Below are 15,561 nucleotides of genomic sequence, written 5' to 3'. Positions count from 1 at the left end.
TGCAGCTTGTATAAACCTAAAATTTGCTACAACATTAATAACAAGCACCTGATCTGGTTGCCATGGTTATGTTTCAGAATACCATCGGTGTCTTTTTTGTTTCTTCAGGTTCTAGCTAATGAATAATAGCTTTTTTCATTTGGGAAGTAATTGGATTTTATTTTTATCATTTCCTGCCCACATGAATAACCTGCTGGAGCTCAGTCTGGGAGGTGCAGGAGCACAGAGGTGTTAGAAGGTTAGAAAATAAAGCTGTTCTGAACCAAAAACTAGTTTAGTTCTGTCAGTTTATCCAACAAGATATGATAATATTAGTTCAAAACAGGATCTGGGATGTTAGCATGAAAAAAAAGTTAGCATGGCCTAGAAAGCGTTCTGCCAGTAGGCTGTTCATTTAACTGAGATAATGAAGTGTAAATATCAGCCTAGAATAAACGGCATGAAAGTTATTCTGAAAGTTATAGAAGTGTGATTAAAAGTTTCACCAGTTCCATGTAGCACTGCATATTTACAATGAAAAATGACTTTAATAGAAGTATAGTGTTTGTGTAAATAATGTTGTGAATCAGGCTTGAGAGGATGAAGTGTGTACAGTAATACCTTGACTTACGAGTTTAATTGGTTCTGTGTCCGAGCTCGTAACTCAATTTGCTCGTATATCAAATCAAATTTCTCCATTAAAATAAATTGAAATGCTATTAATCCGTTCCAGCCCCCCAAAAACCACACCTTTTTTTTTTGTTACGTGTTTTTAAGTAAGAAAAATGTACTTTATAAATAACAAATAATGTATAAAACAATAATAATACATAATAAAAGAGAATGTAAAGAAATAAACTGGTTTTATTAAGTGTATTTACGTTGAAGATCAGACGAAGATGCTGGCGGAGGGGGAGGAGATTGGCGGAGGAGGTTGGCGGAGTTTTTCATTTCGTGCTCTATCGCTTAACGTAACTTACTCGCTACACACTTAATGCTACAATTAATTGCTAAATTTAACTTATACACTATGCTACACTTTATCGCTAAAGTTAATTGCTACTTTTTTTATTTTTAAAAAAAAAATTTTTCACTTCACTTAATCATCTTCTTCACTGACTTTAGCCTTTTTCTCCACACTTTCCTTGCTTTCACTTGCAGGGCGTTTCAATAAACACCTGTCCAAGGAGGTTTGTTTCTTCCTCCCTTTCAAAATGTTTGGAAAATGATTGAGGTGTCGTTGAAGTGTTGTTACACAGCGCCAACACACGACCTGGAGAGATAACCACGTGAACTGAATGCTCGCTGGGCGACCAAGTGGCGGGTGGCGTAAGCTCGCTCGCTCGTAACTCAGATCTCAGCTCGTATCTTAAAGCAAAAAATCAACCGAGCGACGGTTCGTATCTCGAAAAACTCGTAAGTTGAGTCACTTGTAAGTCAAGGTTTAGCTGTATTAGGTTTAGTCTGAGGATTATATGTACGAGTCTAGCTTGAAGACAAAGGCAAAAAAACAATGAATGGACGTGAGTAAAAAAAACTTGGCTCAGAAATAGCTTAGAAATGAAGGAAAGGTAGGAAACAATTCTTCACTTAATAGCTAACAAATTATCCATCAAATTACATGATCACAGTAAAGAACCTTTTCTGGAGCCTTTATTTTTCGAAAAGGGCCAGCTTTTTTCAGGCTTCTTAGCTGGCCTTTCCACTTTCTTATGGGAAAATCACTGTTGTAGTACATTCTACATGGAACACTGGAAGGTTCCTCCAGATGAACAATTGGAACAATACTTGAGGGACCTTCATATATTCTTTTTTTTTTTTTTTAAATTGTTAAGAATTCATTTGTAAGGGTTTCTTAAGAGTTGTTTAAGAGTTTCTCGTGTTCTATCAAGGTTCTGACAAACACTTCTTGGAAGCTCACATGGATCTGCATAGAATCTTAAAGTGTTTCTCTGAAGTGGAATGACACCAAGAAACCCTCAAGGCACAGACTATCTTTGGATGTTTAATGGTTCCTAGCATCCTTGCAATGGGTTCTACTTGGTTATAAGGTGCTACACAGAACCTTTGAGGCTTCCTGCTCAAGATTTGTTGAGTTGATTGTCATTAAATGCACAGAATAAATGAAACACGGTTTCTATTTCCATATCATTCCACTTCATCTCCTACATGCTGACCAGCACCAGCTGAAGTCCTCATGTATTTAGAAGCCGAACCACAGTGTGTGTATGAAGTGATTAACAAGTGTATGATCTGGACTCAGTCACATGAGGAATGTGTTTACAGCTGTTGAATCCCATTTGTGTTGCATGTGCAGATGCTGGGAGAAGAATGTAAACATGGGCTACTGGTGGATCATCCGCTCACCCATCCTGTTTGCCTATCTGGTAAGACATACGGGATAGCTCTATTATTTTTTTTTGCTTGAAATGTTATGAAAGTAACTGACACTAGCCGGGATGTATCATCTCCTGTCACTCGGCTAATTTAATATGAAGGGCTGAAATCAGACTCAGCGTGGTGTAGGATGGAAATATTGAGGGAAACTGATTGAAGAAGATGTGTGTGATGTTGACAGATCAATCTGTCCGCTGAAGTTGAACCCAGGCAGGCAGAGGTGTTATAAACGAAACTAGATGACCTCAGAAACTAGAAAAAGCAGCAATCAATAGTAGAAGAAACTAGGAAAGAAGTTCTTAATCACTGTTCCACCTACATCTCTGTACACCTTCGTTCATTTTCACTTTATACCCTTTAGGGCATGAGGGATGTCACAGTCAAACACTCATTCCTGGGGTAAATTAGAGTCACTGATCCACCTACTTGCATTTCAGAGGCTCCACCCACTGCTTCTATGCATTCAGACTCTGGAAAGACTGCAGTGTGATTGACTATTTGCACTTGTGTACTCTGAGGGACACCTTTTCATCTGCCCAGGGCTGTAAATAAGAGAAACTTTGGTCAACACAATATATGGTGTGAATAACAGCTACCGGTTTTGATATATCCAGATTTCTTTTGTGGATGACGCACAAAAACAAAAGTTTGTGCTCAGTTTTGCTCTTGTAAACAAGTTCGGCTCCCCGTTGTTAGTGTGTGTGTTCCCCAATTTTCGCCAGTTGGACAGTGTTAACTAGCTAACAGATTGCTAACATATGTGCTAACAGGTTCACACAGCACACACACTTGTTTCTCTTAGCGAGTGCACACCCATTTAGAGTCCAAAACCTTTATTTAAGAGTTTATTTGTTGTGCTTGCATGAATAATGTGCCTTACAAACAGCCTTTTTTTTCTTCTTCTTCTATTCTCTCCCCTTTCTCTCTCTTTCCTCAGATTAATTTCTTTATATTTATTAGAATTATAAAGATCCTGATGTCCAAACTTAAGGCTCATCAGATGAGGTACACAGACTATAAGTTCAGGTAACGACTTCACTACGTCCTGTGTAGGTTGATGAAAGATATCATGCATCAAACTGTAATATAATAAAATTATAATAATGTTTGTATTCTCCTTTTCAGATTGGCTAAATCCACACTTACACTGATTCCACTGTTGGGGATTCATGCCATCCTCTTCACCTTCGTCATCGATGAGTCTGTGGACAGAGAATCTCTCTTGCGGCTCATTCGCCTCTTCTATGACCTGTTCTTCAGCTCCTTCCAGGTCAGAGCTCAAAGAGTGATTATTTAAGCTAAAGGTTGTTTGTAAAAATTTGTAACAATCTGCACTTTTATTGATGATGCTAGTTTAGCTAACCATACAGAGTTACCACAGGTGGTTACTGGTATTCTGGTTTGGCTCTTGTTATAAGAATCTGCTTTTCAGTTAAATGTATTGGTTTTTGGCAATGTAGCTAACTAGCCAAAGTTGTAACAGGTGGCTTTTGCTAGCTTAATAACTTAGCTACCTGTCCTCATCCTCTTCCTCATCATCAGTGTGTAAATAAACTTAAACTAAAATAATAAGCTGTTGTAAAAAATGTACTGGTTAAGCCATTTGAGCTAATTAGATTGGACCAAGATGGCGGTGTGTGCACAATGCAAGGCTCAGCGTCTCCCCAGTTTTTGCGATTTTGCAGAATTTTTCCTGCTTATCTCAGGTCTGTTCACTCAGAACAGCTTAGCATTAACATCCTACACCCGACGAGAGCTTTTGGATATCGGTCTATGACACTCTGACAGTTTCATCACTGATCTTCGACTCATCCCTGAGATCTCCAGAACACTCGAGACTACACACCCTACCCGGCTGGGTGGAAGTGCTCACAGGCAGTGAAGAGACAAAGGCATCACCCATAGCAAGAGACTTTCGGACTGTAATGTCATGATCTTCACAGAAACATGGCTACACAGTGGAGTACCCAGTAATGCTATTGAGCTAGCTGGATGCCACACACTCTGGGCAGATAGTTCAGTGGATGACTCCGGTAAGACCAGAGGTGGGGGATTGTGCATTTATGTCAACAAAGCTTGGTGCACGAACTCTGTCACTGTTGAAAGTCACTGCTCAGCTAACCTGGAGTTTCTTATGATTAAGTGTAGACCTTTCTATCTGCCACGTCTACACAAACATTGTTGGAGCCTACACTGTGACCCCCTCCCCCACATAGGACAGTCTGGTCACCTTTCTTTGTTTCTTACCCTCAAGTATTTACCTCTCATCAACTGTGTGAAGCCATCAGAGAGGACCATCAAAGTGTGGCCAGGGGGAGCAGACTCTGTACTTCAGGACAGGTTTCAGCACACAGACTGGAGCATGTTTTCCTCCGAGGCCACCTGTGGCACTCATACCAACATTAACACCTACACTTCTTCTGTATTGTACTACATCACCACCAATGACAGTTTTACTGTGGAGAAACAGATCACCATGTACCCTAATCAGAAGCCATGGATGAACAAGGAGGTGTGGCTCTTGTTGAAGGCCCACAACACCACCTTCAGATCAGGTGACACACAGGCCTACAGCACATCCAGGGAAAATCTTACGAGGGGCATCAAAAAGGCCAAATACTTCTACAAGCTTAAGGTGGAGGAACACTTCCAATTCCGACCCCCGATATGTGTGGCAGGGCATTCAGGCCATCAGTGACTACAAGCCCAGCAACTCCACCCTGAATGACACAGATTCAGTTCAATTCAATTTTATTTGTATAGCACTTTTAACAATGAACATTGTCTCAAAGCAGTTTTACCGAACATAGGAAACAAAAAACATAGTGTAAAAAGTCCTAGATGTTAGACAAAATCATCCCTAAACCATTTAGAGCCTTGTATGTAAGTAGTGCTAGTTTGTATTCTAAACTTAACAGGTAGCCAATGCAGGGATGATAATATTGGGGTTATATGATCATATTTTCTTGACCTGGTAAGAACTCTGGCAGCTGCATTCTGAACTAACTGTAGCTTGTTTATTGAAGATGCAGGACAACCACCTAGTAATGCATTACAGTAGTCCAGTCTGGAGGTCAGGAATGCATGAACTAGTTAACTTAATATTTCTAAGGTGGAAGAAAGCTGTTTTTGTAATATTGGAAATATGATTTTCAAAGGACAAGTTGGTCCCAGGTCTTTCACTGTCCAGCTAGTAGTAACAGTACATCCTTCTAAATGCAAGCTGAATTTTGAGAGCTTTTTTGTACTGGTTTTTGGACCAATAAGTAATATCTCTGTCTTAGCTGGATTTAGAAGTAGAAAATTATCGGTCATCCAATCTTTTAATATCTTTGACACACTCAGTTAATCTGGACAATTTAGATATTTCATCTGGTTTTGATGAGATATAACTGGGTATCGTCAGCATAACAATGGAAACTAATCCCATGTCTTCTAATGATGTTACCCAAGAGAAGCATGTATATTGAGAACAGCAGAGGTCCTAAAACTGACCCTTTTGGAACCCCATATTTCACTGGCACTACGCTGGACAGTTCTCCATTTAAATCTACAATGTGCTATCGATCAGACAGGTAGGATCTAAACCATTTTAATGCCTGTCCCTGCATACCTATGTGATTTTGAAAGCGATCTACAAGAATGTTATGATCTATAGTGTCGAATGCAGCACTAAGATCAAGTAAGACTAAAACTGATATGCAGCCTTGGTCCGAAGCTAAAAACAAGTCATTAGTGATTTTAACTAGCGCAATTTCTGTACTATGATGGGGCCTAAAACCTGACTGAAATTCTTCAAAGATGTTTTCCTGTAAGAAGGAGAATATTTGAGCTGACACCACCTTTTCTAATATTTTAGATATAAATGGAAGGTTTGAAATCGGTCTGTAATTTGTTATTTCATTAGGGTCTAACTTAGGTTTTTTAAGAAGAGTCTTAATGACTGCCAACTTAAAAGGTTTAAGGACATGACCTAAATATAGTGAGGAATTAATAATGTTTAGAAACGGCTCTCCAGCTGTATGTAACACTTCTATTAGTAATCTAGTTGAAATTGGATCTAACAAACACGTTGTTGATTTAGCTGTGGTGATAAGTCTATACAGCTTTTCCTGTCCTATACCTGTGAAGCATTGTAGCTCTAGATGTGGAGCTTTAGACTAGACTTGATCACAGGATGCTGTCAGAGGTTGAACATCCATTATTTTGTTCCTGATACTATCAATTTTTTCAGTGAAGAAATTCATAAAATCCCCCATACTAAACAGGTGGAACACTCTCTCCAGATATCGTGAGTTTTTGTTAGTCTAGCCACTGTACTAAATAAGAATCTGGTTTATTGCTATCAGTTTGCTCAGATGCTCGGCCCTAGCAGCTTTTAGAGCCTGTCTATAGCTGGACCTACTGTCTTTATACGCAATTCTAAAAACTTCTAATTTAGTTTTTCTCCACTTTGGCTCGAGGTCACGGGTTGCTCTATTGAGGGTGTGAGTATGACTATTGTACCCTGGTGCAGGTGTTATATCTCTGTCCTTTTTTAGTCAGATGGGGGCAACAGTGTCTATTGTGCTGGTGAAGATAGTGCCTATGCTCTTAGTTACTTCATCTAGATCATTTGCATTTAGGGGTCAAATAAGAAGTTGAGACAGATCTGGCAGATTACTTGTGAATCTGTCTTTAGTGGTCGGATTAATATTTCTACCATGTTCTATTCTAACGTGGGGAGACACGGCTAATTTGTTCTACAGTGTGTACACTAACAGGTGATGGTCTGTGATATCATCGCTTTGAGGTAGGATATCTATATCAGTGACATCTGTTCCATGTGATTTAATTAAATCTATTAATGTTTCGTTTAACCCCAAAGGAATTAAGTAGATCCAAAAATGTGAGTCCTAAAGTGTCAGTAGCATCATCTACAATGTCTCCTACAATCAACACTATCAAAATTAATCAATAAATCTGACAGTAGATGTGCAAATTCTTTAAGAAAATCAACGTAGGGCCCCAGGGGTCTACGAGCACGGTGGCCAGAGCAAGAGATTGCAGGGAATTATTATGTATGTCAGTGAGTGCAGCATTAAGGATAAGCACGTCAAATGAGTTAAACCTGGGTCCTGTTTTCTGAATAACAGTAAGAAAATTGTTATAGATAGTTGCAACATCACCTCCTCCACCAGTCTGACGAGGCTCATGCTCATAGAAATATCCTGACGGAGTAGACTCATTCAGACCAATGTAGTCATTTGGTCTAAGCCAGGTTTTGGTAAGGCAGAGTGCATCAGGACAATGATCTGAGATCATTTCATTAACAATAAGTGCTTTAGGTGCAAGGGATATAATGTTGAGAAGCCCAAACTGTAGAAATAGTTTTTCGGTTGCTTATTTGGCATATTTCTGGTTTTATGGTGATTAGGTTATTTTGAGTGCTTTTAACGAATTTAGTTTTGATCTCACTCTTCGGGGAACAGACACAGTTTCTTTAGGATGAGCTGTGTGTGCACTTGTATCAGTCTGGTGAGTTAAACCTTAGTTATTAGAATTGAGATATGAGGTATGACTAACCAGTCAGATGGTGCGTAGAGACCTGGAGATGTTGTCCGAGAAGACTGCTGCTCCAACTCTGCTAGAGTGCAGGCCATCAGCACAGTAGAGCCTAGGGCACTCCCTATCAACAAAGGCTAATTTCTGATCTTGACACCATGACTGTAACCATTCATTAAAAGCAAATAGCCTACTGAACCTCTCAATTCCTCACTGTAACGTGGGAAGCGGTCCTGACATGATGATCCTCATAGTGGGCGATGTGCCAGCATGGAGGACCACAGCTCTGATGTTCTCATTCAGGATCACGGGTACCTATGCAGCGACATCAAGCACACGAGCACCAGGAAAATAGTGAGTGCGCACCTTACCTTTAGCTATGATAGCATGGATGTGCCGGATGATCGAGTCTCCAATGATCACCGCGTCGTATTCCATCTCGCGAAGGGGGGCAAAGCGGTTCGGAGTCGAGATCTCGAAGACGGTTGGTGGTGGAGGGGGAGAGGTGCACGACCGGGGTCTGGATCAGCTCTGTGGTACCCTGGTGCTGGAGTGAACTAAACCTGGGCAGGCTGCGTCCTTGGTGCAATGGACCTGGGCAGAGAAACACGCGGGGTTGAGGTTGTGGGAGGATTTGTTTTGCGCCGTGAATTTACCTAAGATAGGTGAGTGTCAGTCCGTGACGATTCCAGCACGGCTTTCCGCTGTCATACCCAGGCTAGCTTCACAGCCTCCAGCTCTAAATCCACTGAGTGCAGCTCAAATGTGTCCTCACCTGCACTCCAAGGCAGACACACAACCGACATGGTGTTTAAGAGCAGTAACAACAGAGATAATCGGTGTGAGAAACACAAACAAACTTGTGGTAGCTGGGCTAATGGGCTAGCGATGCTAATGGGCATAGAAACAGGTGTTCTGGAAAACAATTAAAACTAGCGATATAAAAAGCAAATCAAGTGAGTATATTATAGGATTCTATCAGTTATGTGTTCACCCTTCATAAGAAGGAAAAAAAGTTATAATATAGGGCTGGATTGAGATAAAAAAAAAATTGAGAATTTTAAATCAGCTTGGCGGAGCTCTGAAAAACACGTCTGCAGTGTCTCTGTCAAAAAACAGATGTCTCCTTTCTTAACAAGCTAAATGACTTTTATGCTCTCATTGAAAAAGAGACAACAAGGACAAAGACATTGCGACCAGAACCTCTGCAGACCACCAAACCCTCACACTCACCTTCACAGATGTGTACAATGACTTATTACTCTGTATATCATGTTGATAATACTGTTTATATCTACCTGTAATTATCCCCATAATACTGCTCCTATCTGGACATCTGCCCTTATCTGTACATATTGTATTAGCTATACATAATCCATAGTATTCTGTATATCATGTCCATGGCACATACATCTGTATATCATGTTGATAATACTGTTTATACCCAACTGTAATTATCTCCATAGTACTGCTCCTATTTGTACATAAGTCCTATTCTGTACATATTAGATTATCTGCATTACTGTATATAAAGCATTTGCTGTTCATCGCACTTCTGGTTAGATGCTAAACTGCATTCATTGCCTTGTACTTGTACATGTGTAATGACAATAAAACTGAATCGAATCTAATCTAATATAATCTAGATAAAATGCGGGTTGATGACAGCTTTTGTTAATTTTGATCTCTCCACACACAGGGTTTGTTGGTGGCCATATTGTACTGCCTTGTAAACAAAGAGGTGAGAACTCTGTCTTTGGTTTGAAGTCATACCTTCATGTTAGCAATTTTTTTCACTTGAATCGATCATTTCTCCATAACGTCCAGGTACAGAATGAGATGTTGAAGCGATGGAAGCGTTGGAAACTCGGGAAAGACATCGAGGAGGAATATCGCAACACACACAGCCAAACGCCTCATGGGAAGAGCGCTAGTGTCAACGCTCCTTTACCACCAGAACGTTCTGACACCCCTGAATCTGCAGCGTCTGCCCCGCCCTCAGAGGAAAGCCGCCGTCTTGTGATCAGCTGCCGGAATGGTGCGAGGCTGGCGCAAGGGATCGACAGGGTGGGGCTTCAGGAGGGCCCCAGTAACTGCAGCTCTCTGACCGAGGACATTTGCTTAGAGGAGCGAATTCACAACAAAGACCATCCAATAGAGACAGAGGAATGTGACGTCTGAAGAAAATTTGACCTCTTGGAGTTTTTGATCATAATGTGTTCCAAAAAAAGGGAAAAGAATAGTTTCTTATGATCAAATTATAACAAATGTGTGAAATAATAGTACACACACTAAAAGACACATATACACTATATAAATGGTGCACACTGTGAACATCATCCCAGTTTTGCAAAGGGAGGGGGTGGGTGGGAGTTGTGGGTGGTGGTGTTCTACCCGCGATTTGACCCTCATTAGCCACCATACTGCAGTAAATAACAACAGGGTGCGTAAACTTGGCTGTATCCCAAATTGTGGTTTTATGTAAATAGAAAAGAGAACACAGCAACCCTAAGCTACTGCAGGCTGTTCAGTAGCTAGCTTGCTAGTCTCGTCACACGGCCCTGACTGAGCACACAACACCGCAAAACTTTGACTTTATTTCATGACATGCTCGGACTAACTCGATGCTTGACGGTAATTCTGAATGTTACAACTGACAAATGCTCTTAGTGCATTATGGAAAATCCCATGACCACTTATTCTGTAGGACAACTCAAAAATTACAACTTAAAGTGGCTTCTAGCAAAATAAACAGATGTTCAAACTTGCGTTCGACCCCCTGTATTGACTGCTGATGAAATGGGCTTCGTCTTTGCCCCGAGCAAGCAGCAGGCAGATCTGAAAATCTCATCACAGGATTAGATTTTAAAATTTGACCTAACATACAGCTGTGTATTTATGACAATACAAGGACCCGAATGAACCTTCCACATGGATAAAAATGGCAGTGGACTGTGTGAGGCACCTCATTAGTGTCATCCATGTTTCAGTGCATTTCCTTTATGGAGTCCTGTGTTACTGTTGTCAAAATGTTTCTGGTACTCATGAGGTTGATGTATGAAAGCACAAACACACACACACACTCAGTGTGTCATTACAATTCAGAAATTCCACACAAAGGGGAAAATGGTCCCTTTCTGAATCAGACTTTTAATGTCCTTTGGGTTTTGTTGGCCAAACAAAAGCATCCGTGATGACTAAACAGTAACAGTTAGACTCCACACACCTACAACAACACATACACACACACACACAATATTTTATTCATGGTCAAGTCCACAGTGGTAGAAACCGGTGTGTGTGTTTGTGTGCATGTGTGTGTTTCTACACTGTACAGGGTTTTTACCCTAAGCCACCAAGAGCTGCTGCTCTTCTCTAGAAAACTGTACATGCTTCCTGATCATAAACCTAACCGGTGTCTCTATCATACATTCTGATAGCATTTTTCTGGTCCCCATGAGGCAGGAATCTGAACGGTCCTCATAAGTAATACCAGACTTCAACATTAAACTAAATTCACTAATCCAATTTATTAAACAGAACCATATAAAAAATAAGTTGTTTGGGGGAAACAAATCTGAATTAATGAATCAATTTAATCTAGTAATATTAATAGTAATAACATGAATAAATTAAGGCTCTAAAGTGACTCTATCAAACACTGAAACTAAATTTTACACAAGTATCAACTGTGAAAACTTCCCTGTGTAAATACGGTCACAACTTTGTATATTGGCAGCTTGTCAGGTGTTCTTTTTTTTTTTTTTTTTTTTTTTTTTTTAATTCGCAGGAGTACTAGAGCTAGAGAAAACAGGGGGTTATTTTCATGGGTGGCAGCTACTCGTTTGTGTCATTCATTTGGCCACGCCCACAGCATCGCTGAGAGAAAAACATTCCAAAGGATCTTATAACATTGTGAGTTATCATATTTCAGTAAGAGGGACCAAGAACAACGACTTTTTCAGGTCCTCATAATGAGATGAACGCCAGCACACACACACACACACACACACATTCTCTCTCTCTCTCTCTCTCTCTCTCTCTCTCGTCCAGGTCATAAATTACACAGGATGGGAAAGACATTTCTCCTCAACGTCCTGTGTGTATTTTCTTTTTATACTTCAAACTCTGATGGCTTTTTGGGTCTTAAATTCCTCAACGCCACAGGGAAAAATAAAATAATACAAAAATTGCTCGGACGATCACACTTCTGATACGTTTTTGTGGACTTCTAAGTTGCACATGTTTTAAACTCGGTGCTCGCTGTCATTGTGGAAAAAAATATTTATTATGAAATGGCTGATAATATTGTGTGTGTCTTCAGCGTGTCTGCTTTCTTATGTGTGTCCCATAGTGCTTTATTGAACAGGGCATGTCATATGTGATGAAAAGATATAACGTGATACAGTTATTTATACATATGTCACTTTTTTCATTTGTAAATGAAAGAAAAAGAGAAAATATTATAATAAAAAGACGTGTCAAGGACGTGTTTGATTTATCATGATTACTAAAACATGTGCAGCACTGGGAACTTCACTTGGTTGCTGAAGAGAACTGGATCATAAATCATGGGTACTTAGAGAACATTGAACACACACACACACACACACACACACACACACGGGAGCTTGGACTCCAGCCAACACTGCTCTCCAGTTAGAAACGTTTATCTCTATCAGCAGTAAATTCCGCTTAAATTCCATCTGTGCTGTAGCCCTTTAGAGACATGACGCCCACCTCCGCCGGACAGGAAACAAACGACACACTCTGTAAACTCTCATCACACACAAACACACACTAAAAACCTGACCTGGAGGTCATCCGAACAGATCGCTCCCATCATAAGACACACACCCACTCATTAATTTTACAAGGAATGTTGACAGCAGCCAGATTTAGCTCCTGTTTACACATTAATGCCTATTAAAGGCGCATAGACACTTCCTCAGACGGGACAGGGAAGGTTTTTTTTTTACACAGAAGCAATCTGGAGGCTCTCATAGCACTGACTTATTTTGATCTTTGTTGCCATTGTAGTTATGTAAAGCTAAGCCTCAAGGTCATGTGCTCAGATTGGACGTGTGAAAGTAATGACGTCCTTTATGTCTCAACAACTTCGACCACACTGTACACCATACTGTCAGAGTCTGGATTCTGATTCATGTTTCAGATTTATATTATTGTGCTCATTCTAATATACTATTGTTTCTATAGTAACAGCTAATTCACAGGGAATTGCATGGCAGATGCGCCTCATGAGTGGATTATAGAACGCGTTTGACATGTTAGCATTTAACATGTGTGGAAGGAGTCTCAGGTGTCAGCACTCTGTAACTGTCAGAGGTAAAGTTGGAACACTGCTTCTTCCATTGCACGAAAAGCTACAGGACAGAGGGATTTAAGGAGGTGTTTTTTTGTACAAATGCAAAATTATGTGAGTGTATTATATGACTGACAAAACTGCAAATGCACCTTACATGTCAGCCATTTCATAGTGTCATTATAATGCCCAAGTTGTCAAAAGCTAAATGCTAACATTAGCCATGGAAACATGGAGCTCTGGTGCTAGCTGATGGTAGCTCAGTGGGTAATGGACTACTGATCAGAAGGTTGTGAGTCCAAATCTCAAGACCACCAAACTACCACCTCTGGGCCCTTGAGCAAGGCTCTTAATACCTCAACTGCTCAGATGTGCATATATATATACACACATAAAGTTCCTCAGGATAAGTGAATTAGTACTGCCATTCAATAAATCAGCGCATTCTGAGGGAAGATGGTAATCTAAGAGCTAATCTAAAGCTATGAAAAAATGACCACTCTTACCTAATCCTCCTTTAAATGGACAGAAATTAAAAGCTGTAAATGTTGGAAAATTGCTGTGGTGTAAGAAGAATGAAAGATCTTCATCACACCACCCTGTTACTGTAGCAGCACCACATAGTGCCTTACGCCTTACCTAAGATTACTTACTTACATGTACATTAATTCATCTGACTGAGGCATTGCTTATACAACTGAGTCAAGACAAATCCCTCCCACAAACCAGTGTATAAAGCGAGTGCTCATTTCTCACCTGTACATCCTCTGTCAAGTCATGGTCCAGTTCTTCATGTAATGTAGGTCATTTCAGAATTGTGATACATAATATATTTCAAATTAGGCCAAATAATTTTATTTGCTCACTTGGATAGATCTTTTTTCAGACAATTCTCTCCAGATAATGACATTATAAGATTTTATGGTTAACGAGAGCATGTTTAGGGCAATTTAGCTCAAATTCCATTATTGAAAATAATGCACTAAAATTAAAATTCATGAGGCGAGATCTCTTAATCAAGATGAACTTTGGGAACAGATTTCTGGGATCCAGAGGCAATGATAATTTCACACTGAACGACTTTGAGCCCTTGAAAAAGATAAATTCACAGTTTCATCATATAGTAGACACATGGCTTGTGGATGATCATAAAGCCATGTTTACACACTCAGACCTAGCTGCTAGCTGTTCACTTTAATTATCCAGTTCATCAATGCAAAGAATTTAATTTATGCTGTGCTCAACGAGCCGGTCTTCACTTCATATGTTTTTGAATTTGAATTTGCTTTTAATAAAAGAATACATGAGTCCTGCTAATCAGGGAATATGGTGCAGATGATACACATTTGTGAGTGTGCTGTATTCTTTAAATTTAAAACACAGCACTGTTGTTTTTGGATTCTGAAGGTGTTGATCTAGTGTCAGTCAGGGGGTTTTAACTTTCAGTACTTTGTAAAAGTCAGTACTTTGTCACAGTCAGTGATTTTCAATAGCAAGCACTTTGTCACAGTCAGTACTTTGTAACAGTCCATACCTTGCAGCAGTAAGCACTTTGTAACAGTCAGCACTTTGTAACAGTCAGTACTTTGTAACAGTCAGCACTTTGTAACAGTCAGCACTTTGTAACAGTTCTTACCTTGTAACAGTCAGTACTTTGTAACAGTCGGTACTTTGTAATAGTCCATACCTTGTAACAGTAAGCACTTTGTAACAGTCACTACTTTGTAGCAGTCAGTATTTTGTAGCAGTCAGTACTTTGTAACAGTCAGCACTTTGTAACAGTCAGTATTTTGTAACAGTCAGCACCTTGTACCTGCCAGCACTTTGTAACAGTCAGTATTTTGTAACAGCCCATACCTTGTAACTGCCAGCATTTTGTAACAGTCAGTACTTTGTAGCATTCACTACTATGTAACAGTCAGTATTTTGTAACAGTCAACACTTGTAACAGTCAGTACTTTGGAACTGTCAGAGGTTTGTAACAGTCAGCACTTTGGAACTGTCAGAGGTTTGTAACAGTCAGCACTTTGGAACAGCCAGTACTTTGTAACAGTCAGTACCTTGTAACTGCCAGCACTTTGTAACAGTCAGTATTTTGTAACAGCCCATACCTTGTAACTGCCAGCATTTTGTAACAGTCAGAACTTTGTAGCATTCACTACTTTGTAACAGTCAGTATTTTGTAACAGTCAACACTTGTAACAGTCAGTACTTTGGAACTGTCAGAGGTTTGTAACAGTCAGCACTTTGGAACTGTCAGAGGTTTGTAACAGTCAGCACTTTGGAACTGTCAGAGGTTTGTAACAGTCAGCACTTTG

General features: G+C 39.9%; 1 protein-coding gene across 1 annotated transcript in view; it reads left to right on the top strand.

Annotated features, from left to right (window-relative positions):
- gcgrb (glucagon receptor b) overlaps window positions 1-12,391 on the top strand; it is a 45,655-nt gene extending 33,264 nt beyond the window's left edge. Inside the window, exons 10-14 of the mRNA XM_058380689.1 lie at window positions 2,297-2,366; window positions 3,314-3,402; window positions 3,502-3,646; window positions 9,620-9,661; window positions 9,748-12,391. Of these exons, the coding sequence (XP_058236672.1) occupies window positions 2,297-2,366; window positions 3,314-3,402; window positions 3,502-3,646; window positions 9,620-9,661; window positions 9,748-10,101 (700 nt within the window). The 3' untranslated portion in view covers window positions 10,102-12,391. The remainder of the gene's footprint in view (window positions 1-2,296; window positions 2,367-3,313; window positions 3,403-3,501; window positions 3,647-9,619; window positions 9,662-9,747) is intronic.
- The last annotated feature ends 3,170 nt before the right edge of the window (window positions 12,392-15,561 follow it).

This window comes from Hemibagrus wyckioides, linkage group LG26 (assembly GCF_019097595.1).
Source record: "Hemibagrus wyckioides isolate EC202008001 linkage group LG26, SWU_Hwy_1.0, whole genome shotgun sequence".
Lineage (NCBI taxonomy): Eukaryota > Metazoa > Chordata > Actinopteri > Siluriformes > Bagridae > Hemibagrus > Hemibagrus wyckioides.
This window is presented reverse-complemented; position numbering and strand designations above follow the sequence as displayed.